The sequence below is a fragment of the Perna viridis genome, chromosome 9 (genome assembly GCF_037379345.1).
Source record: "Perna viridis isolate PV_CMFRI_1.1 ecotype Kerala chromosome 9, ASM3737934v1, whole genome shotgun sequence".
NCBI classification, from domain to species: Eukaryota; Metazoa; Mollusca; class Bivalvia; order Mytilida; family Mytilidae; genus Perna; species Perna viridis.
Window position 1 is genome coordinate 22,702,558 of NC_142453.1, and position 25,297 is coordinate 22,727,854.

The 25,297-nt window shown below is 32.2% G+C and overlaps 1 protein-coding gene across 1 annotated transcript; it reads right to left on the reverse strand.

Moving 5' to 3' along the window:
* Positions 1 to 7,241: 7,241 nt before the first annotated feature.
* On the reverse strand, positions 7,242 to 23,444 carry LOC148607366 (uncharacterized). Its single transcript, XM_088543529.1, is given in 10 exon segments — positions 7,242 to 7,798; positions 9,360 to 9,477; positions 9,946 to 10,068; positions 10,577 to 10,729; positions 12,541 to 15,657; positions 16,073 to 16,232; positions 16,604 to 16,727; positions 20,861 to 21,752; positions 22,191 to 22,304; positions 23,441 to 23,444. Coding segments are annotated over 10 exon segments (4,911 nt in total). The 3' UTR covers positions 7,242 to 7,692.
* Between the last annotated feature and the right edge of the window lie 1,853 nt (positions 23,445 to 25,297).

Below are 25,297 nucleotides of genomic sequence, written 5' to 3' on the forward strand. Positions count from 1 at the left end.
TTCATAGTAGAAGCTGTTTCTGTCACAAGTATACTAGAGTAAAGATTCTAGTTCTATTTTTACATTATCAAATATGATGACCCAGTTTTGAGTAATTTTCTAGGGTTAATTTCAAGGAATCAAATAAGCTCATAAACTTCATGAGTTATGTCCCTTACCCTAGGTTTATCTCCTTAAAGTCATGGTTGTTCAGTTGAATATGTTAAATTTGGTTTTGAAGCTTTTTGTATAAAACTATGCACATTGCTAAGCGATGTTAATGTAGCAAATTAGAAGTTATGATTTGTTCTCGATATATTTATAATCATTTTCCCCCAATGTCTTGTTTTCACGTTTGTTTATTATTTTTCTTTTGTCTTACCTACAATTGTTCGCGATTGTTCTTGAACATTTAAGTTAAATCGAATGCAACCACAAATGGCTCAAAACAGGACACCTTTTTAAGTTATGGAATGTCATTCTTAAACACCCAAAAAGGTATTCGTTTCAAGATAGCAGCAGTTCAAAATTGGTAACAAAATCGTAGAAAGTTGATACTTGGTTCAAGAATGGTACACCACAAGGGCCTAAAATCTACTATAAATGCCGCCGGTCGAATAGATAAAAAATTATTTCCGCCAGAATCTTTGTTCTCTTGATTACTCTTTGAATGCTCCTATGAACATTGGGGAGATTGGGAAACATCTGTTATGAATAAATCTATTTTCGTTTCTTTTCAGATAAAGATCATTGCTTATATTGTATACAAATGTAACTAACCTTTTTAAAATATCCTAAATGATTTTACCAACACTTGAGTAATTCAGTAAAGGTAACTATATATTTGTATTTGTAATTGTAACCCCTAAAGTACTGAAACATAGATAATGGGTATTGACACTGACAAATATGTCAATTTAAGCGATTGTCCGGTAGGATATGGGTACACATATTGCATATAACTCAATAATCTTAAATTACTTGGTACCATTAAAATACTGAGACATTGGAGTACCTGATGATACCTATATATATATATATATATATATATATGAATTAACTTCTTTTCGTAACAAAAGGAGAAGGTTGAAGAATTTAGGTTACTCGGACAGGATTATGTAGCTACAGGATTGCAGAAATCAGTACAGTTATTTTATATATATTTAAAAAAAAAATAATATTCATAAAATTTTGAAATAAGACGAAGACAAAAGATCTAACAACCAGGTTTTGAAAGTTTGTGTGCTATATGAACTATATCAAATTTCGTTGCGTCAATATACGACTGTTTGTTGAACGCTGCTTAAAAATGATTGTATGTTGAAATTCTAAAACTGTTAATATTCAATTCAGAAGCAGCAAACTGGCTGATAATTGAGTGGTCTGAATGTACCCACCCCCAATTCGACAACAATAACAAAACAAAACAGCAACAAAAACAGCAAATTCGGTTCTTTCAACTAAATGTATCCAGCGCCCTAGACTACTCGGCCAGCAAGGCTATACAAAATATAGCTTTCGCTGACCGGGTCATTCCTCCTCGTTGGATTAATCTAGGACTGTAACTTAGTATACGATGTATGGTAGTACGGGACAGTTCATTTAGATGTTATTATGTAGGATAGAGGATCAAATTAATGATGTATGCAACAACAAATCAATATTATACAAACGTCTCAGAATGTGACGACTCTATTCACTACACTGCTCCATCGGATCACATTGATACAGGGAAGATATGTAAACGTATAGAAAGTTCTGAAAATTCCCAAATTCGGAGGGAACGACCAAAAATTTGCATCGCAAATTTGACAGTTCTAACGTCGTTTGGAATTTTTCAAACCTTTCTAAAATGTTTTTTGGTTATTCACAATCTATGTTGAATAGTTGGTTGATAAAAAAACCGTAACCTTGATAAAACATATTTATATGTATATCACTACTAGGAGACACAACACAGCATTTGATAATAAAGAAATACAATCAAAGCATTTCTATAATTTTAACCGTCTCCATTCTTACAATTCATTCTTGTTATTTATATCTAAAAACAAGACTAACACATAGTACATAAACATGATTCTTTCCTAGTGTTTTCCGTAATTTAATCATTGATCGATAGGATAGTTCTTAATTCTTTTCACATTCACGGCAAAATGTTTTCTGTTCTTTCATTCCCCAATGAGACCGCAAACTAATTAGCGACATTTCACAGCTTTTCCCTGAAGGTGGTGCAAAGGGTTACGGATAAACAATGACGACGCACATTGAATGGACTGTACTGCAACTGAAAAGAAAAGCTCGCTATCCGAGGTGCTACTGCTCATGTGAGAAAACAGAATCTTGTAGAAAGGTACTTGAATGTTTTTTTTTTTTTTACACAGTGTTCCTTACTTTAATTATGGGCAGTAATATTAAATCAGCGGTCATCATGATAGATTGGCAGTACACTGCACTGGTAACGTCCAAATGTTGGATAAACTCACGATCAATGATTTGTATCCTTTGGTACGTTTTGTGTGGAAATAATTACACTTAAGACAACTGGACATTGCACAATGAGAAACTTATGGATGGAATTATCTGTTTTTGCTTCTATAGCTGGCTAAGTTAACTTTTAGAGTTCTGTAGATAAGACATGTTTTGTGCATGAATGTATTTTATCATCACATAGTTAAATTCACTATTTAAAACATAATGGAAATCTTAGATTGTTAGTTGGATACATTTGTACACACAATGTACTTGACGATAAACTTGTTTTCTGTTTAAAATTTCAAAGGTTGTGACTTCATTTTCTAAAGTCGAATCATATTTGACATTTTGTATTTTAGGTTAGACGCTTATGACCAGAAATTTAACTTTTAGTGGCCAGATGGTTTTTCTGCCCAAGTCAGATGATGTGACTTGGCCTTTAGGTGGTTATCAGCAGTTGCAATCTACTCATAAAGTCTTATTATTCAAGGTTACGGTAGATCAGAGCGAGTACTACTTTAATTTTAATACAGAATGACTGGTGTGATATGGAACATCGTTTACGTATACTACAAATATTTCCAGTTTATATTTTCACGAACTATACCTGTAAATGTACAAAAAAGAAAGAAAAACAAAAACACAAAAACATAAAACAAAAAAACTAAACAAAACAAAACTAAACAAAATAAAAAAAAAACAAAATAACAAATGTAGATACAGTGGTTTCAAAAATACTTTAAAACATTTTTTTGCATTTGGTTAAATAAATTAGGTTGTGGACATTAATTAAAAGTACTGACTATTTATAATAGTAGTACATGAAATATGAATATAATAAGTTATATTTTGTGAGTTATAAATACTTACATGTTTAGTGTAGCTGTTTTATTCTTAATTGTTACACGTGTTTGTTGTATTTTACATAAAGATATGCAGCAGCATTTTCAGACCGATTAGTTAGGTGTAATTTTCCTGCTTGGATACGGATTATAAAACAAACTAATAGATTGGGTATAAGGTCACTATTTTATTAAGAACAGTTTTGAAAACGTTACATGCAATTATCAAGTTGATGTATCAAAACAGAAAAAAAGGTATAGTATTCTATTTGAAGAATTCAATTTTTTCTTTCTTTTCAAAACATTATGCTTATATCCTGTTTAATGCTATATTGAATCAACTACTGTGGTTGCGCATGTGGGTTGCATTCCCTCCCCAGTCAAAGTTTATGATATTATGTAATGCTGATGCAAAGGAGGTAAATGGCCCGATGACCTGCGTGCAACATTACTTCTACAGTTAGCGCATTTTGTTAAAAAAGTGATAAAATAGTTTATTTGTAATGAAAATGTCATTTTGCGTTAATACAGACGTTTGAATTGAAGTAAAACACATGAAAAACATAATAATGTAAAGAGTAACACTTAAGGATGCAGAGAGCTAAAGTTTTATAACGAAACAGTAAAACACTGTTTACTAATTTACTACATGTACCTTCCTTTTGGAGTGAATATAGTTTTAGCTGTAATAAACACTGAAAAATATTTACGATTAATGGTTTAGACATAAAAAAAATAAAAAAAACAAAAAAAAAAAAACAAAACAAACCAAACATAACCCCTTGATCAATATATGGGTATTTAACAATAAAAAAATCAACTTTAATGAGCGTTTATGTTGAAGATTTTAAAACTTACATGATACAAACATAAATGTTGTTTGGAAACGTTAGTTTCGTACATCTTTCGAATTGATAATATTGTGTGAGATAAAGCCTGTTCGTTTTGTTGCCTAACAGTTATTCTTTATAGCAACTGCTGCAACTAAACCATCTAAATTAAGGCTGATAGATTTAAAGTTTTTATCCTATATCTGTATACAACCTCGTATCTTAGCCTACTCTAAGAGACCGGTAGAAAGAAAAAAAATAAAGACTAAAATATACAAACAAAATTCATTAACTTTAGCATTTCATTTATTTGTGACAATATTTCTTCGTGTGGAGTTGTCGAAATTATGAAAACGCTTCCTGAATATATCTAGGTTTCTACAAGATTAAATTCGTCTCTACAAAAATTTCTCCATGAATTTGTGAACTATTACGGCGTATTCATCTGCACCATTAGAACAACCGTGTCATAGTTTTCCTTTATTAATTGACCTACCCCCCACAGGACAATTTATGAGTAAGTCAGCAGGTGTTTCTAGAATAACAGAGAATGCTTTCAGTACAAGACACAATTTGTTCACCGTTGGTGTACCTTCACATGAAAGCATGTGTATCTGGAATAACCGAGTACGCCTGCCCTAGAGGAACCGATTTGTTCACCGTTTCATTGTTATTTTTCCTCTTTCAACCATCCCGGGCGTGATATTGTAAAACAGACAATTTACCTACCGGTGCACCTGGTCCACACAATTAGTAATTATTATCATGATTACTATCGTTATTATTTTGTGGATGCGGCTAACTAATGATCATTTAAATGAGATCTATGAACGTGAGTGCTATTTTGACAATTTCATGTTCTTTGCTGCATGTGACTGCCTTATGTAGCTGTCGTCTTTTTTGTATTGAGACGTACATCGGTCTGCAATTGTTACACGGAAATGAAGTGTGCTTATTAATTTTATTACATAAAATAACATACTCGACATGTTTCATTATTTAATTATCCGATTCGATATTGATTTTGCGTACGTTTTGGTCAATTGAAATGATCAGATTACATCCTGATATGGTAAATAGTTTGGCATAAACCATTTAAAAATGATTTCAAGGAAATTTTATCCTGTGAGAAAAATGTTAGAAAAATATGAAAACAAATTTCTTGACGCGCTAAAAAAAAAGTCAAACACCCTCACTAAAACAGAAAGCCAACAAACCTACAAGCAAAAAAGTCAGTAGCAAAAAAGGGTAAAAATACAAAAAAATAAAAATAAAAATACGGATTTTATTAAAACTTATGTTGATTGTTTTTTTTTTTCGATTTTATGTATTCTATTTTGAATGTGTTCTTTATTTAATTCGGCTAAACAAATGTACAGCAGATTGTATGTGCTTTGGACCGTTTTCAAAGTTCGGCAACATCGAAAACAATTTCCTTTTTTTCTTTCTTTTATTTTGTGGTCAGATTTCGAAATTTTTTTTATTTCATTGGATTCTTCATTGGATTCCTCATTAATAATCCTGCCTGCATTTTACAATCAAATTTTTGATATCTCTTACGGTTTTCGAGTTATAATGGGTGACAAAGGCCACACCAGAATAAATCATTTTGTTTTGTTTTGTTTTTTTTTTTCGTCCAATTTTAAAATAAAAAAATCAAAAAAATATTTTTGCAATATTTGTACAGCTTATTATATCTTATAGCTGAAATAATTGTCAAGAGGTAATTAAACGATCACGAAATACGTTGATTTTACAATAGTTCACTCGCGAATGTTCAAGCGCGCGTGTCTACACATTTCAACATACTTTGATGCAGGTACGCTGATCCATTATTTTAGAATATACTGTCTGCAGCATATATACATGTAAAATTCAAACTTTTTTAGTTATTAATTCACTTAAAGCTAACTAAGAAAGCTTTTAATAAAGACTGTGTAGCACGCAACGTGTAAAAAACGTCGGGAAAACACCACGTGACATCACAACATACGTGCGTGTTTATCTACTATTAGACAATAAAACTCATTATTTTTTAGAATTAACATGATATTCTTGATATTGATAGAGTCCTTTAAGCGTGAATAAACTTTAGTAAAAATACTATTTGTTGTTATATTTTACCACCGTAAGCAAGGAAATAGCCAATGGCCAACGTCGAAAAAATGAAGATTTGTGACATAATTGAAATATGGACAAAAAGGTTTTTAACGAAAAGACTGATTGAATATTTTATATATATTTTCATTAGGTTTATGTAATAAATTGTCAATATAGTTAATTAAAGTCCCGATTACAAAATGCTGTTCGCATAGTTAAAAAAAAGTGTCTCACATTTTGTCAAATCGGTTTCATTTTTGCAATGTCCAAATCAAAGGGGTGACATTTGTGATATTATAATACGCTTTGATCTTATCATTACGTAATGAAAAATATGACATCGTCTGCTGAAAAAACTGCTCTTTCCAAAACAGTTGGTTTTATTAAAATTTGCCCAGAAACAACTTAGATATATTAGTGAAATGGAAAGGAAGTATTTCTTAATGTTATCCGCCCACACATAAAAATGGACTTTCTTGTAATCGAATAATGTTTTAATGCTTTCTCTCCACAATTAAAGGCATCTTTCAAAGATTTATGATTGTAATCCTAGAACAGCAACCATTTGCGAACATTTTAATATCTATATTGCCTTTGATAACTCCACATTCTAACAGCAAAAGTTCGATTTTCGTTACCAGCTCGGTTCAATGGAATGTGACCCCAACAACGTATGCAACGTCTAGATTCGTCCATTTATCACATTTTCATTGCATGAAGTTAACTCTAAAACAAAAATATTTTTTTTTACTTTTATTTATTCATCAAAAACTGAACTTGTTCGTCTGTTCTTCCTTATTTAGCCATGTTAAGCAATATTTTCAGTATTTCGATATTTTTGTGGTTCATTTTTTAGAGCGTATTAAGGTGATATGCACTTCAAGAAATTAGTCAAAAAGGCAATGTCTACATCCAAACACGTTATTAGATGTTGGCATGGATGCTAAAACCTTCGTGTATCTGGTTACCGCTTAGAATCTTCTGGTTAGTAATAAATAGGTGAATAATTATATATATATATTCATGATATTATTGTAGTTCTGATGGTATTCGAATGTAAAAGTTTAATGACTGATTTTCCTGTAAAACATTTTTATTAAAGCAATAGAGCCTGTGATACTATGGAGACAGAAAAAGAATCATTCAATAAGATTCTGTAACATTCATATATTAACAAGCAATAATAATTGGACATATATAAACAATTTATAATACTTGGACGAAATACAATCAACTGGCAAGTTATTATGATGTTCATGTTTTCTAACCTATGTGAATACTTATATCTAAGTTCTATATCACATAATTTTTTTTTAAATATTTGTAACAATTCAAAGTAGATCAAAGATGAAGCTAAGAGGCAGGAACAAATAAATTTTGTGTCAAATAATGTGTTTATATATTTACGAAAACTAGATTAAACAAACACAAATCTCATGAGTTTCTGTATAAGTCTGATATGTTTTTCACTCTTTTTGTACAGTAGGGAAAGCTTCAGTCGGAACTCTAAATTCATATTGACATCTTACTCGCTGAACAGCATCCGCCGTTTTTGTTGAATCAGGGAATGTGCTATAAGTGAAAGTAATGATGATACAAACTAATTAGATGTGCAGATGATAATTTGTTTATTTGAATAAATATATCTTTTCAACACCCCGATGATACATGTTGAATATGATATGTCAAAATTGGTATCACATGCTGTATCAATCTGAGACTTCTACATAACATCAAGGGTCACCGCCCAGCAGGGTACATAGGTCGAGGGTTAATACCTCATGCAATATAGATTTTGACATGTCATGTTCTTTATACTGCATATTTAAACTCTACTTCAAGTATATTTCGCGAAGAGATATGGTATAGGGTATGCAAAATAGGCTAGATACATGCATGTATAGGGTTAAACAATAACTTATAATACAAATAGAAAAAGGTATGAAGTTTATAAGTATTTGCGTTACAGTAAGGTTACAGTAAAGAGTGGTGTTATCAAAAATCTGTATGACGTATTTTTTCTTATAGATTATACTATATTGTAACATTTCAAAGATAAATAATTTGCATAAGTTGAATTATAAACAAACGCAAACTCAATTATATGGCTACTCACATTTATCAATAATTTATATTTACATTCATATAGGATATTTTTAAAGTTTATCCGATTGTTGTATTCGCGTGTTGTATCCGAATTCTCAAATAGAACTTAAACAAGAGACGGAGACATTTTTCAAAAAATTGAATTTCATTATGCTATTTTAATATGTATTTATTTGTCTATTTTATGTCTGTTTATATCTTATCGTTATCATTTTTTTTCAATTTTGTTTGCATGATTTCATGTAAAGATAGCAGCAGTAGCAGCTCTTTACAGATCTTCCATATCTCTCTTAAGGTGGCCCTTGAACACCCATTGAGTGTACTTTACAGCAATAATCGCCGCGAAAAATGAGAAAAAACATACACATCAATATTTTAGACTGAAACTAGTTAAATAAAAAGTGTTTCCTTTCAATGTAATCATGGTAACTGAGTGCCTCGTTTTCTTTATTTTATGTTAAAGGGAATCAAATCCATTCGAATGATTCAATACCCTTTTCAATCATTAAATTTGGCGTTTCGAGCAGGCACATTACTTCTATTACATCGATACCTATAAATAAATCTTTAAACATGTATATTAATTTTAGAACTCCAAAAGACCAATTTCCAGTTTCAGTCCCTTAAGCTACCTTAGGCATAGATAAATTCCACATGCACTCAGTTTTACACTAGTCTTTAAAAATTGCATTTTAATGGGTATTAATGGGTTAAAGCTAAGTGTTCATTTAAACATGATTGTAACTTTAACAAAAACTAACCAAATCAAGGCATACTAATTCACATATAAGAATAGAAAAAGGTCCTTTTTACCTCATATGATACAACAATTGAAATTACAATGTGCGACAGTTCTTTTGCGGTTCAGTGAATTAAATTTCTATAAGTTTACCTAAAATTTAAAACTATGTTTTAATGGCATTGTCTGTCTTCCATTTCTATCTGTCTGGCTGTCTATATCAATACATATAAAACAATAACCCAAATATATTAAATGTACGTTTCATGACATTGTTAAACAGTTTACCTGACTTTTGATATTTTCTTGATTTTCATCTTGTACACAATTACAGAAATAATTAAAACAATAATGGCTCCGGACATAGCGGCTGCAATCACTTTCACAGTAATACTGCTTTTTATAGCTAAAAAACAAAAACAAAAACCAATCAAGAACAGCAGTCAAACAGGAGACGTTCTCTATTGTATTGCAATCAATCCAAATGAATAAAGTTCTTTGTATGCTTTAAATCAGTTGTTTTTCTATTTAATTATGCAACCAAAAAGCATGTTTAACCTCACAAATCTATATATATAATTCTAACTACCCGTTATGTCTCTTGAGAGTTCAGTGAGAAACGAAATATATTACATGTAGCTGGCCACATAGAGCTCACTGAACATTTAAACTCTGGGTTAACATGAACGACCTTAAACACAACGAATACATTAACAATCCAAACCTCATGATTTCTTTGTCTAAATGTAATCGAAGAGATATACATACAAGCATGCCTTTTATCGTCGATTGTAGAATAATTTCGACTTTAACATGAACAAACATGGCAAGTTGAAATACATTTTTAGACTAGAGTAAGACATTAAAATCTTACCAACACAAGATTTACCATCCTTAAGTAACTTGTATCCACGATTGCACGAACAGCTAAACGAACCATTAGTATTTTGACATTCATGTTCACAGATATTTGTATCGCCAGTGCATTCGTTGATATCTAATTATGAAAAATACAAGAAGGTCACATATCTTTATCAAGGATAAAATGTTTTTATTATATCGATCTTTTCAATCGTAATATTCTATCATGAATGTTGACTGATTTATACATCACATGCTACTGATCATTTAACAGTTGTAAACTGCTGTTGACATTTTTCTTTTGGCATATGGTATTTCAATAATCTCAGTTATTTATAAAAACCCATCTTTGATTGCGTGTATTAAATTAACCCAATATTATTGGATGGTTGTAAACATGCTTCCAAATATAAGTAAGCTACGGTAGCCTCGGCAATTTATTATTACAACGGACTATAGAAAATAGTGTTGAGGGGCAAAAAGCTTGTATTGTTAAAGCAGGAATTTGTGACAGTATAAGAACCAAACTGCACTTTAATCTGATAAACTTTTTGCTCCCCTCTCTCCCCTCCCGTTCTCTCTAGTTGAATATACTTTGTTACATATGACAATTCTAAAATGCTGTTTGTAGAATAATTACATACCAGAACATTCAGATACAGCACTTGCTCCTGTGTTAATAGTAGTAAAACCATGGAAACATTCAACACAGCATAGTTGATTCTTCAAAAACTGGAAATACCCTTTAGGACAAGGCTCGCAGTGACCGTTTTCAAAGAAGGTTCCAGGTAGGCATTCTGTCAAATAGTCAGCATGTATGAAACATGGGATACGAATATGGGGTTAGGTAAAAATCATAGTATTATCATTTTACATTATATGATAATTATCCCGAAAGGATATCCATTTGATGTGATTAAAATATACAAAATCGTTTGTGTGGAATAAAGGCTATAAAAATGCTTGGGTGGTTTCATTTCCATAAATCAACCACCATTAAACATCTGTGGTAATCTTAATCGATAATACAGCAGGGTCATTTGTTTTAATATATATACATAAAAATTAGATATGGTGTTAAAGTCTAATGTGTTCATTGGCTATTATGATCACGTGATGCAAAGTATATTCCACGTATATGCAGCCTTCTTCCTATCTGCAAATATATTCACTTTCTGTTTCTATTTAAATGTATGTTGATGCTATGTTTTGTATGTATGTGTGTGCGTCTCAGAATGTGAGGACTCTATTCACTACACTGCTCTATCGGTTCAAATTGATACAGGGAAAATATGTAAACGTATAGAAAAGTCCCAACGATGTTAGAACTGTCAAATTTGCGATCCAATTTTTTGATCGTTCCCTCCGCGGGACTCGAACTCGTATTGCTTTGACATATATTGGCAACACCGCCTGCACAAAGTCCAGCGACCTAGACCACTCGGCCAGCTAGGCTATATAAAATAAAGCTTTCGCTGGTCGGGATTCCCCCTGGTAGGATTAATCTAGGGATGTATGGTAGTACGGGACAGTTCATTTAGATGATATTATGTAGGATAGAGGATCAAGTTAATGATGCATGTCACAACAAATCGATATTATACAAACGTCTCAGAATGTGAAGGCTCTATTCACTACACTGCTACCATACATGGTGTACAAAGTTACAGCCCTAGATTAATCCTACGAGGAGGAATGACCCGGCCAGCGAAAGCTATATTTTTATATAGCCTAGCTGGCCTAGTGGTCTAGGGCACTGGATTAAGTGCAGGCGGTGTTGCCATAGATGTCACAGCGGTACGAGTTCGAACGACCAAACATTTGCATCGCAAATTTGACAGTTCTTACATCGTTGGGAATTTTTCAGACCTTTGTATATATATATATATATATATATATATATATATATATATATATATATTGACGCGCTGTTTATATGTATATGTATATTGACATTTTGTTCCTATGTATAAGTAAATTGACGCTATACTACATTTAGGTTTGGATGAAAATCGTTCCGTTCCGTAATTACTCTCAGTCAGTAATGGCGGAAACGCCGCAGACGAAACAGACAAAAAGAAAATACATTATCTACAAATGCAATATACAAATTAAGGTTTTTCACAAAGTTAATACGTTACATATGGATCTGTTAGCTTATAATGTATTGGCTTCGTAAATTGTCCATAACTTATAAATCTATATGGCGTGGCAAATTCAACATCAAGGAACACATCAAAATATGTTTTATTAACACAAGTGATTATTCCTAGATTGCCAGTTAAATTGACCATTGCGACTAATAATTTGTTGACACAATACTGAAAGTTATAGCAAATTACTGTATTGTGCTAAAAGAGAAGTTAAAAGAACCAAGATTCGGACAAAGACAGGTAAGGAAAACAGACATACAAACAACAACAACAACAACAAAAAACCGCAATAATACATACAAAGTACCAAACGATAATGAACAACTCGGAATCCACTAAAAACTGGCCTATGGACCAGGTGCACGGGTAGGAAACGTGTCCTTTGCTTTAATTTTCTAGAAACACCCACGAAGTTGTTAATAAAAATGAAAACAATGAATATGTGCCTATTATACCTGCTATGTGAACCTCAACATCTTCGGAGGTTACATTTGCAACAAGATTCTCGGCCTCACACCTATATAGCCCTTCACTATTGTGATCTATTGCGATGATCTTTAGCTCATTTTCACTTGCGTTTTCTATCAATGTATTGTTAAAGTACCATCTAATACTTGGAAAAGGATTTCCTGACACCATGCATGTCAAATTTAAAGATGACCCCGATAAACCTGTCGTATTTGTTAGATCAGTTGATGCATTCGGAGCAACAAAGCACCAAACGTTAGTCTCGTTGAGCCTGTTTAATGCATGCAGTATCGCCGATGACCTTTCGTTTGATTCAAGGATGGACCAAGAGTCGTTTGCAAGGAGTTCAAGAAAGATGTTTTCCAATTCGGACGTAATATGTCTACTTGTATCAACACCAGGAATCGAATCGTCGATGAAAATTTCATAGAAAGTAGAAAAAACAAACATCACACAATCTTTGAAACCGTTGTATTCTGTATCATCAAAGTAGTTGGTTGTTGTATTGGCCATGCCCAGTACCCAATTGTCCATTAAAGAAACCGTATGGGCTTCATTCACTTGAGAGTTCAGAATGTCGGCAGTATCGTGAGACACATTCGACATTTGCGATAATACTGACGCATATGGTGAATTTGACATGTTCTGAAGAGCATTTTTAACATCCTCGTTCGTTATATTAAATTCAGTAAGAGCGTATTCGGTATTTATCCCCATTGACTCGGGAGTAAAATTTTCAGTTGTAACATTTTCCATTAAGGTGTTCTTGAAGTGCTCAATATCCTCCATTGCTTCAACGGTTTCATTTGACATAGCATGTAAAGACTCAACTGCCTCGGATAAAAATGCACGCATCTTTAAGAACAAATCGCAATTAAATGCAAAATACTCAATCCGATTTCTATATTTCGTTTTCATATATATATTAGTGTCTTCGACAGTAGAAAAATTATCAAATGTGAAATCCTGAAAAAAGTTTGTTTCGTTCCCTCTCGTTACCTCTCGTTTATAAAGTTGTACAATATGATGAAGTGTAGCCAATGTCTGAAATGAAATATTCCTTCGTTTTCTTTTTCCAAAGATATCCTTAATTATTTCAAACAATGTTTCTACGGTTGACTTGGCAATGCGCATCATACTTATGACTGGATGCTTGAAATCAAATTCAAATTCAAACTTGTGCCAACTAAGTCGAAAAGCTTGTAACTCACATGAAACATCAAAAAACGCTTTATCTGTTGTCGACAGCTGAATTTCAAAACGACAGTTTCGAACATCGAGTCCGTATTGCACAATAAGATCAAAAACATGTAAAGCTGCTCTTACAATAAATTTTACTGCATCTAAAGCAGTCTTTGCAACTTCAAGTACGCTTTTAACAGTTTCCAAGCCAAGTTTTGCCATTTCTAAAACACCAATAGCTAGATTTAATACAACTCTTGATTTGTCAACTACAACCTGCGCAACGGTGACTGCTGCTTTAGCAACATCAAGAGCTAGCATTGGAACTCGGACAAAAAGTTTTGCAGCTTCTAATGCAGCATACGCAACTCCTCTTATTACACTACAGCCAGCATTTGCAAGATGACAAGGAACGTTCGGAACACGAAACATACAACTAGTCGTTCTAAAACATGGATATCTAAACCACCCCTTTTTGCACCATCTAAATTTGATTCCAGGTACACACACGCTGTGACAGGTTCGTATTCTGCATAAACTGTCAACCTTTCTTTGAGCTCTACGCAATTTATCAATTGCTCTTCGAAATGGTACTTTTGCCCTTTCCAATTTCTGCTTTGCACCATCCATAGCCCGAACAGCCCTGTCAAATGCAGAGTTTGCACTCCATACTTTGTTTTGAGCATCGGAAAGGTTCGATTGAGCTTTTGTGATTCCACGTTGCGCATTTGTAAGCTTTTCTTTTGCTTTGTTTAATCTTTCATTTGCTGCATCAGTCATTTTTTTCGTCAACAAACTTATACCGTCCAGTAAACTGCCGCCAAAATCATTATCATTTGAGACCCATTCCGATCCTCGTTTTCCTCTTCTGACACCTAGTTCCCCTTTAACATTAAATGTCAAAGCATACCAATTATTTCCTAACTCTGCTGAAAACTGAAGCCTTGCAAAGAAAACACCCCAAAGATTATCTTCTGCATATATAGTTAACTTGTCGTTTGATATTATGACGTCAATCGATTTTTTCAATCCAAGTGCAGTGAAGTATGATGAAAAATGTAGAACAAATTTGTGGCTGGAGATACCAAAAGCAAAAGATAATTCAACACCACCTTTAACTTTAATAAAGAATCCGTATCTTTTTCCAGCGACAATTCTAACTAAAGCTTTAGCCGTTTTTTCACCATTTAGAAGATTGTATGCTTTCCTGAACCTGCTGCATTGCTCGATTTTATCTAGAGAATAAAAAAACTCAACTTCTCCTTTTCCGAACCCCAATTTGATAATTTTAATGTCAGCATGGAATTTAAATCCAAATCCATTGTAATGTTCGATCAATGTTGACACTTGATTTCTTACTTTATTTATCGTAATATTCATGTTGTTTGTTATAATAAGTGTTTCATTCCTCAAAAATAGTTTCAGGTTTGATGCCATGGCATTATTTTCGAATTCAAGCATGTTTAAAATCCCCCCGCACGTCTTTTTAAAGTCGTTTGTATAGCTTTTCCAAATTTGATTAAGCATGTCTGCCACTTGATTTAGGCCTAGAAATTTTCTAACAACAAATTTTGCAACCAAGCTTCCGAACGATGCAACTGCTTTCTGAAGATCTAAAAAAGCCTGTTTGACGGCGTAAGTCATATCATCTTTGAACTTCTGCAGAAATGATATTAACAGATCACCAAAACGGTTAATGGCTTTACTCAAATCTAGTATGTCATTGAATATACTGATTGTTGTATTTCTAGTAGACTGATGGCTTGGACTTGTCATAAAAAAAGCGTACAGTCGAATGTTTGCATCGAAAATCTATTTTTGTATTATTGGGACGTTTCGGAATGGATTAAGACTGACATGCATGGAAACAAATGCTCCTTCTGGGTTGGCCGTATCATCACACATGTCTCTTGATTTATTTCCTGAGAAAAAGTGATACTCCTGACGTCATTTACAAGTTTGAAAAGAATATAAAAAATATTTAAATTGCAAAATAGCTATTTAATGCATTTCCTTTTGAATAATTACATTTGATTTAAAGTTTTAAGAAAACCGCCTCTAATCAGTGGCTTCACTTTTTCATTAAGTCATCTCTAAAGGCAGATTAGTCTTATAATACTGCAGAGTCCAGCTTTTGTGTACAAATCAAATGTTTCTAAGAAGCAGAAACCAATCGAATTAAGTTTCATTTTATAAATTCCATGTATTTTTAACCTTGTTTCACCGAAAACCTGTCTTATCTGAAACCAAAATTTCAAGCGTGTGGGTTCGGTTTATACTGTCTTACTTGTATCTGTGACTTGTTCTTCGCCTATTTAAGGTAATTTGAATACTTACCCCCAAGAGAAATATATGCATCGACAGTGGCTGGGTTTGATATATCGATGGATAGCTCAACTTCCTGATTTAATAATTTGAACTTCAATTTAGGTGTCACAGAAATACTTTTCACTTTCAAAAGGACATTCCATTCATCAACAAAAATCCCAGTCAGAAGCTAAACGTAAAAAGACAAATAGATCACAGACTAGATAGAGGTAACTGAGTACATTCATGACATTTTCAATGTCAAAGTAGTTCTGGATAAAATTCAGTTGTGTAATGTGGTGTTCTATTACACCGTTTGTCTTAGTTAGTTTAGTTATTTAGTTTTTGTTTGCTTTTAGTTAGTTTAGTTATTTAGTTTTTGTTTGCTTTTATACTATGCTAAAATAGAAGTGTTTCTTTCTCTGTTTTTTTTTTTCATTTTATAATTCAATTCAATTCTTCCCTTCATCCCGTATAGCTTTGTTATATTTAAATACATTACTCTGACTGAAAATTAAAAAAAAAAACATAAATATTGAGAATAAAAAAAAGAATTCTCACAGTTGACAGGCTTGGACTTCCAATATATATCTCAGCGTTACTATCAATAGAAACGCTAAAAATACTGCTTTCATATCTCCAACGGACATTCGCATCTAGCCAAACGTTTGCTGCAGAGGATATCCTGAAATTGATGATATACATTAAACGCTCTCTTTTTTCAAAATTATAAATATAAATTTCCCTTAGTAATGGGCGGTTTAAATCAGTTGTCTACTTTGCCAGAGCATGTCGAAACTTCGCAGACTTTTTGTATCGCGCTCTAGAACTCAAATATGCTCCTGGAACAGGTTTATGTTGCTACACGATTGAAGTCATCACTACAGAAGATTTATGGTCGTCATCATGAACTCTTGGATCGTTGTGGTGTATCCACCAGCACCATGAAAACTGATTTATTCAACGGGTCATAGTTTTCCTTTCCTCGTTTTTCTACCCCGGACTTGAATGTGTATGTGCAACTCGGCGGGTGTTTCTAGAAAAGCAGATGACGCTTACCCTATCGGTGCACCTGGTCCAAGTTCCCAGTTTTTAGTACAGTCACAATTGCTCATTTGCTTTTGTTACTTTATATGTATGATTTTAGTTACTTTATGTTTTTTGTTGTGTGTGTCTGTTTTCTATGTCTGATATTTATACCTGGGTTGTATTCTTTTGATTACCGCTGTAACCTTGGTTCTCTTGATTACCCTTCCACTCTGAATGGTAAAATATATGTTTTCGATTTTCAAGCGTTTTCCTAAATAGGCTACAGAAAAATCTGTTTTTTTAAATGAAATATGCAGAAAACTTGGATATTGTAAAATGATGATAACTGTCTGGCAAAAATTGAATAACCATTCGTTCACGTACATCTTTAATCACAAGTTTAAAGTGGAAGAACATTTGTTAATGTATCTTTGAATATTTCAATGGTTCTATTTGTATGCAGTTTCATACACATATACATTAACCAAATTCTGAACTGTTTTACCGTATGTTTCATTAATTCCCATTTTATTATTTACCCCTTATCTCTAAAAATACCATGCAAAATTGTCCACATGGGGTGGAAGGGGGCATTGGTCCTGGAAGTTTTCTTTTACATTTGTGGATAAGCATCATGGAAGAAGATTTTACTGGTACCCTGTGAATTTACTCAGTATAACCCATAGTGTATTGGGAACCATTTTTCATTTTTTAGACAGCCAATATTTAATGACTTGTCGCATTACTAGTGGCTTGAAATGAAGTTTAACATCAACGAAATATGACGACTGTTGGTATGTATTGAGAGAATGTACATTTGTGTTTTGTTCAACAATAGACACAACATAATACGACAACCGGAACAAAATATGAATAAACAGGAAAATTATCCATGGTAAACCTTATCTGGAATAAATCATAAACTAAATGGGTTTTATTTTCTTGTAAATGTAAATCTAGTGTATTTATTTTTAGTGTTGTAGAATCTGCATTATATATATTTAAATGGTATTAAACTGAATAGCTTTTATTTATCTACGTACAAGATACTTGTCCAATTTTATAAATAAAAAGTGGGAAATATAACCGAAATTATTCATTAATATCTTTCGCTTATGAACTATAATATTATTATTGAAATACATGCTTGGTGTCAGCTTCCAGATCTGTTGAAACAGCTGACTGCTTGACTGAGATTTTAATATTCTTACATTCTGATATCTCGCTATGTATTATGGTCGTGAAAATATATGAAAAAGATCCATACAAAAGTTTGTCCTTTTTTGCAGAAAATAAAATTCCTTTGGAAGAATTTTATCTATATAGAACCTTCTATGTACAATTTTTAGAAGTCTGCAATGTAGGTATCATCAGTTATACTAAAACCTGGAATTCGTCTAGTATTCACATAAATGAGATGTATATCAATTTAAATACATAGAAATAAATGAAAAAAAAAATAAAAATAAATAAATAAAAATGTATAAATATTTATTTATAAAAAGAAATTCACAAAATTTGTTTTACTGCTGAAATTGTACATTACAATAGGGAATATGCATATTAAAATTAATTAGTTCTGTTGGAATTAAGGTAAATAATTTTAACTGGTTACTGTGGAAACAATCAATAATTGCCCAGGAGATTAAACCTAATAAATCAAGTACAGATATGTTAACTGGAAAATATGATGTAAGGTAATCATGAAATACGACACTACTTTATAAAGATTATTCCATCTAATTTATGCTAAAACTATCAATTTTATTGCATTAAGGAAACTATTTTTGTTCGGTAAAACGACAAACTGTAAATACACTATTTGTGTATTGGACAGACCTATCATAGCACTTCTTCATATATGTTGAAAGAGTTATCAAGGGAACCAAGGTTATAGCGGAAATCAAAAGAATGTAATCCAGGGACAAAGACCAAACATGGAAAACAGACATACACAACAAAGAACATTAAATAATTAAAATCATACATACAAAGTAACAAAAGTAAATGAGCAACTTGGACTTTGAAAATTGTTTTTGGCCAGTCGGAGTACACGACAATAAGATAATAAAATAATCTGTATTCATTGGAGTTTATTCTAAATTTTGGAATATCAATAGGTGACGCTGCTGGTTCTAAAATATTGTTTCCACTTTATATTTCTTTGTCTTAGCAAATGCCTTGTTAGTGTGTAAAGTTTCATTAATTCTGATCAACTACTATTTGGACGCATCTATAGGCTTTTGCATGGTTTTCGCCGAGATTGGGTGTTAAAAGCTTAAACAAGGATGATTTTGCAAACAATTTTTATTTATCGAACGAGATTGGTTCTCGTTATCTAGAAGATTACACGTTCTGTAAAGAGTTAAAGGAGCAAGCATTCAGAGAATATAACATCGCTATACAAAGTTCCCTGCCGCAGAAAAATATGTGTAAAAAAGAAAAAAAAATTCCAAATGTGATAACAAAACACAATCCATAAAAGTGAGTCTGCATTAATTTTCGAAACTCACAGACCAATACTCATTAAAACATAAAAGGACTGAAACAAAACACTTTATCTGTAACTGGTCATGATTAAGCAAGTTACAGTCCTTGAACCGATCAGCGCAACGATTTGACGGATCGATGACCATTGACTGATCGATCACTGATGGGTCGATAACCGATGACCGGTGACCAATCTGATCGCAATTTTATTATGTAAAATGACGTTAGATTTGTTTGAAATAAAAGAAATGTAAAATAAAAGTAATAATTGAATTTTGAATATATTACATTATGTCAATATGTGTAAAATTGACAAAGAAAACAACAAAAAAACGTAAAAAAAACAGTGACCGTTCTGTGGTCACCTGATGCGATCACAGGTATAATGTATCGGTTTGACGGGTCGATGACTGACCGGAAACTGATCGGTGATCGATGACCGATCGCAATGTTTGTTGCACGGATCGGTTCAGGTACTGTACCTCGTACATACATGCAAGCATGACGAAAGTAAGTGGGGAAATGTTTTTGAATGAATGTTCCCAGCCCATAGGCCATAACTCAATAAAACATCATCAGACCAGCTAGAAATTCGAACTTGAACTTGTTACGGTAGTGCAAGGTATCAATGTATATTCACAGAAATAAACGATATTGATTCTTTTATATAGATATACTTTTTGCGTACATTTCTTAGATTTTTAATGAATGTTCCATGCATGTTTAGACAGCAATTTTATGTAATGCCTTAGTACAACTAGTACATTTTCTAAAATTTTAATTTTTATTATGATTTTTATTATTTCAAAATTGGTTTATTGAAATATTTAACTCAATGTATTTTAACGAAACTTTACATATTAATTTACATATTTTATATTTACATATCTTCTACTTGTAATTTATTATTATTATTGTTTATACATAAGCCTATGCTAATATTATATACAGTGTGTATGTGTGATGGTGTATGTTGGTGTGTGTGTGTTTGTGCGTGTATGTGTTGGTGTGTGTTTTTATGCGTGTTTGTGTAAGCGCGTGCATGTTGTATGATAGCGGTTAGTGGGTAAATGCGTGCATGTGTTTAGTGGGTAAATGCGTGTATATGTTCGTGAGTGTGTAATGTTAAGCGCTTAGTGTAATATTTAATTGTGTTAGATAAGCGCTATATAAAAACTTTGTCATAATAATAAATAATAATAAGATAAAACGTTTCTGTTCAGATAAGATAAAAAAGGTTTCACCTTTGTTCCAGTATTTTATATTTTAAGGAGAAAACACATTTTGTTTCATATTTACCTGTATGTAAAATCTTTATGACCACTCCAAAGCATAAATGTTTTCTTCTCTGAACTGATGTTGATAGTTTTTGGCAAAGACAACCCTATACCATGTGGACGGATTTGTAACCCAGTTGAGTCTTGAAGAGATTTGAACACATTAAAATTCTCCAATATGTTACGTGACTCCGGGGGAAATAAAAGGAAAATAGTACCAGCATTGTCTTGACAAAAGTCAACAAGAAAACATAATTTGTTTCCTACAACTGGAGCCGGAAGACGTAGCTCATGCTCAAAAACTGTTATCTTCAAACCTGAACCGAATCGGAACACGTTATAAAGATGCTCATTGTAAACAGGGGCTCCTTTACATTCTAGTATATCGTTAACCTTATTGCCCGGAATTAAGTCAGTTCTTAAGTCGGTCATGGAAAGTATTGATGAACCCGATTTACTAAATCGAATCCATTCCGGAAGTGTATCATATAGGCGTTCAAATACGGTAGGTAAAAACGAAGCTATCATTGCATGAACATCTCGAGGAGTAATTGCAAAAAGGAAACAATGATCAGATCGCTTATTTTCAATTTTGATGTCAATGTGTTCAGAATATTTCAATGCCCCAAAGGCTAAGTCGATGCCAGATGCGGTATTAGTAACTTCTAATCCTGATATTGAAACAGGTATTGAAACGAAGCCTATCTCAACAAATACTACGCCGTAGGTGTAGTATATACTATTATTAGATGATAGTTTAAACCAATCAGATGTTGAAGAGAGGAGAATACTGCGGTTTTGACCAGTATGTCCACATGATACGACCTCCAGCAATGCACATCCTTTCGGTAATAATCTTCTGGCAATTTTATGTACTTCAAAGATGTTCTGTTTACTACTGGATGTCCCATCGCCTATCAAAACAAGAGAGTATTAGTAATCAAATACATTCATTCAGCAGTATTAAGTAAATGGTGCCGAAAGATTAGATAACACTGATTCATATTGGTAAAAAAAAAAACATTTGGTTGAAAATGCAATGGAACGGTAAGTTACTGCTGCTTTTGCAAATCAATTCTCTTTTTTGTTCAAACATGTTTAATGTAATACGTTAAATTTTGTTCCAAATAAAAAGCCTTTTCGACTACTTTTTCAATTTCAATTGTCTTAACTTTGGGGGCTTATATGGATTTCAAATTTGTTGTTTTCATTTAAGGTATTTTTTCGACTTCGCTTTGTTTTGTGTTTGTCTTTCCTTTTCTTTTTTTTTTTGTTTTGTTTTGTTTTTGTTTTATTTTGTTTTGTGTATTATTGATCGTTTAGTTTATAGTAGGAATTATTTAATAATATACCTTTGCATGTTCCGTCAGAGTTACGCCCGTTTTCACATTCACAGCGGAATGATCCTTTTGTATTAACACAAGTCTCCTCGCAACCACCGTTAAAAAGTAAACACTCATTAATATCTGCAATAATATACTATAAATTTAAATTTCCATGAGATGTTTAAAACTGGATTAAAAAAAATCGTGGTGCAATAGACACTCAGCAGTATACAATAGTACATAGAAAACACGCCAATTCAAAAATATTTAAGTAATTTCGAAAACTTATTTATAATGCCTAAAGTATTGTTTACATGCGTTTAATTTTCTACTTTAGTGTTACATTTTCATAATGGAAAGGATCGAAAAATAATATTTTTTGGCAAACAGTTATGAATATTGATCATGATCGTGCTTCATCAAATAAAGTCAATACAAATTTTCAATTTCCTGTTAACTAAGAGCATATATATATAAAACGCCACCTAATCTTTTTTGGGGGGAAGGGATGGGGTCGGATAATTGATTGTTGTTTTCTTATTCGAAATTAAGCTCCATTTATGTTTTGTTTGGAAGTAATGATTTTTTAATAGTACTTTTATTTCATCAACGTTCCAAAAGAATAAAAAATAAAATTTATACAAAGTTCTGATAAATGAAAACCATAATATTTAATCAATATTTACAAAACTATTACCTTTTTCACAAATGATATTAAAAACAATAATCACTCTTAAAGCATGTGACCTTAAAAGTGATATGCTGTGTGTTTCAAAACATTTAAAAGTTTTTGTTTTCGATCTAAGCTAATAAAAACACAATCATTTAGATTTTCGGGGAAAAATGATATTAAAAACAATAATCACTCTTTGACGAGCAAGGAAATATAGAAGTTTCATTCTTTTTCGATTGTCTAATTTTGTTTCTTATTGCCTTATTGTAATATACAAATACAAAAAAAATGTTTTTCATTTAAAAAGGTACAAGGCGTCAAAGCTGCAATAAGAATCGTCTTAGAAACAAAACCTACATATCAAATTATGCACGGGAATAGAAAGGTACATGAGTAAGATCTTGAGCTAATTAATATATTGTCAATGCAGGGATCTTGAGCAATTATCGACACGAAGAATATATAACTCAAATGAGACCAAAATCCATTTGTATTATTGAAGTCAAAACTAAACTAAAGGAATATTTCTTATACTGTCTCTTAGAGAGAAAAGTTGTAGACTGTTATACCGTGACAGGATTTTCCATCAAATCCAAGCTGGTACCCATTTCTACATTCACAGCGAAAGGACTTGTATTCATTCACACATTTCTGACTGCAGGATATATTGTTCATCAAACACTCGTTCTTGTCTATTACATATGGAGAGAAAAGTTGACAACTCTGAATGAAAAGTCATCACGTTTGTTGTAAAGTTTGATACATTGTCTTTCTTTGCCATCGACCTCTAAGTATTGGTCAAGATATGAGGCTGACCTCACATTGTCTGTAGTATCCTTTACTCCAAGTTTTGTTAGTTAGATGGGATGTATCAAATCCCCGAAACTAGGATTGTTCAAAGATAATTTGTCATTGATATAGCGAAAACTGAGATTAAAAGAATTAGCTAAACGATATTCTTTCTTTCTGATCAGATCAGCTATAAAGTCATCCACAAAAGAGTGGAGGAATTGGTCAGCAAGCAGAATACTTGCAGTTTGTTGAAAAACGCGTACACCACATTGGACAAATCTGTTGTCGATAAAAAAAATCCAGCATTTTGGAGACATCTTCAACTGTATATTTGGAATATGATTTCGAATTATTTGTTACAAAGTATGAGGAATCTCTACCAGGAACTATATATTTGTATCTAGGTGTACCATCTTTTTTTTTTCGAGAAACAACAGTGTATAATGTTTTTATGTCGGGATTTAACTGAGTATGTGGAATAGTAGTATACAGTGTTGAATAGCATAACATATGATTAGTCCAAGTAAATTTCTGTATTACCTGTGATATCAATTTATTATCTACCCCAGTCACGTTCAGAAACATATAGAATGTGTTTATATGCCTTTGTAATAGTACAGGGACAATATACAGGAAGTAATGTAAAGTATACAAACACTTTAACTCAGGTTGAGTGTAACACTTAATGGTCTCAGAACTTTTTACTACACATATAAGTTGGAAAAATGTAACTGTTCAAACAACAAGAAAAAGAAACGCTCAATTATCAAAGGTGAAGCTTAACGCATAAGGTAAATCCCCGAGGTAAAACAATACTTTACACCATAATGTATACAAAATGGCAAAAATGCGTAAATAATTGAATATAAAAAATGCATGGATATAAATATGATGAAAAAATGTTCATGACAATATATATGTAAGAGATCAAATAAACGACGGTAGCAAATATAGGTCATGGTAGTTTACTTCGACATTTTTAGTGTGGTAATTGGACATATCACTTTTTGACGTAAAAATCACGTGACTATTCAAGCTATAAAACTGCATTTTAAAGCATATTTTGTCAAAACTAGGTATTTGTAGCAGGAATGAATTATTTTTTTTTTGAAAACAAAAGTAAGTTTTATATATACTCAAATTTTGACTGGCAGTTTAAGTTTATTCTCAAATGTTATTATTAATTAGAGTTAATGTATGTTTTCATATCAAAGGGGAACATAGTGTATACTTTTATGAGATATGTCCACATTTATTTCAGTTGCACACCATCTAGGCGAATCCTGAACAGAAATTTAAAAAAACTAATGATTACTGAATGATAATCTTTGGAAAAAACATACGCTGACACAGTGCAAATGTTCCATTGTATGCTCTTCTGAAACCTGTCATACATTTGCAGTCTCTAGCATAACTATCCCTCCCACACGTTCCCGGCCAGCACCAACGGTTAAAAGAAGAGCAAGCATCTAAAAAGTGGGTATACACATAGATATGCACTTATTACTATATGTATTTGTAAATAGCCAATCAAATTTTTAATAGATTCCATTTACATCATATAGTAAGTCCACATTATACAAACAAGTAGAACTGTTATCGTATGATCTAGCCTTCAGATATTCTTAAGGTGTTTGATATCAAATAAAAATATTTCAATATATGTTAA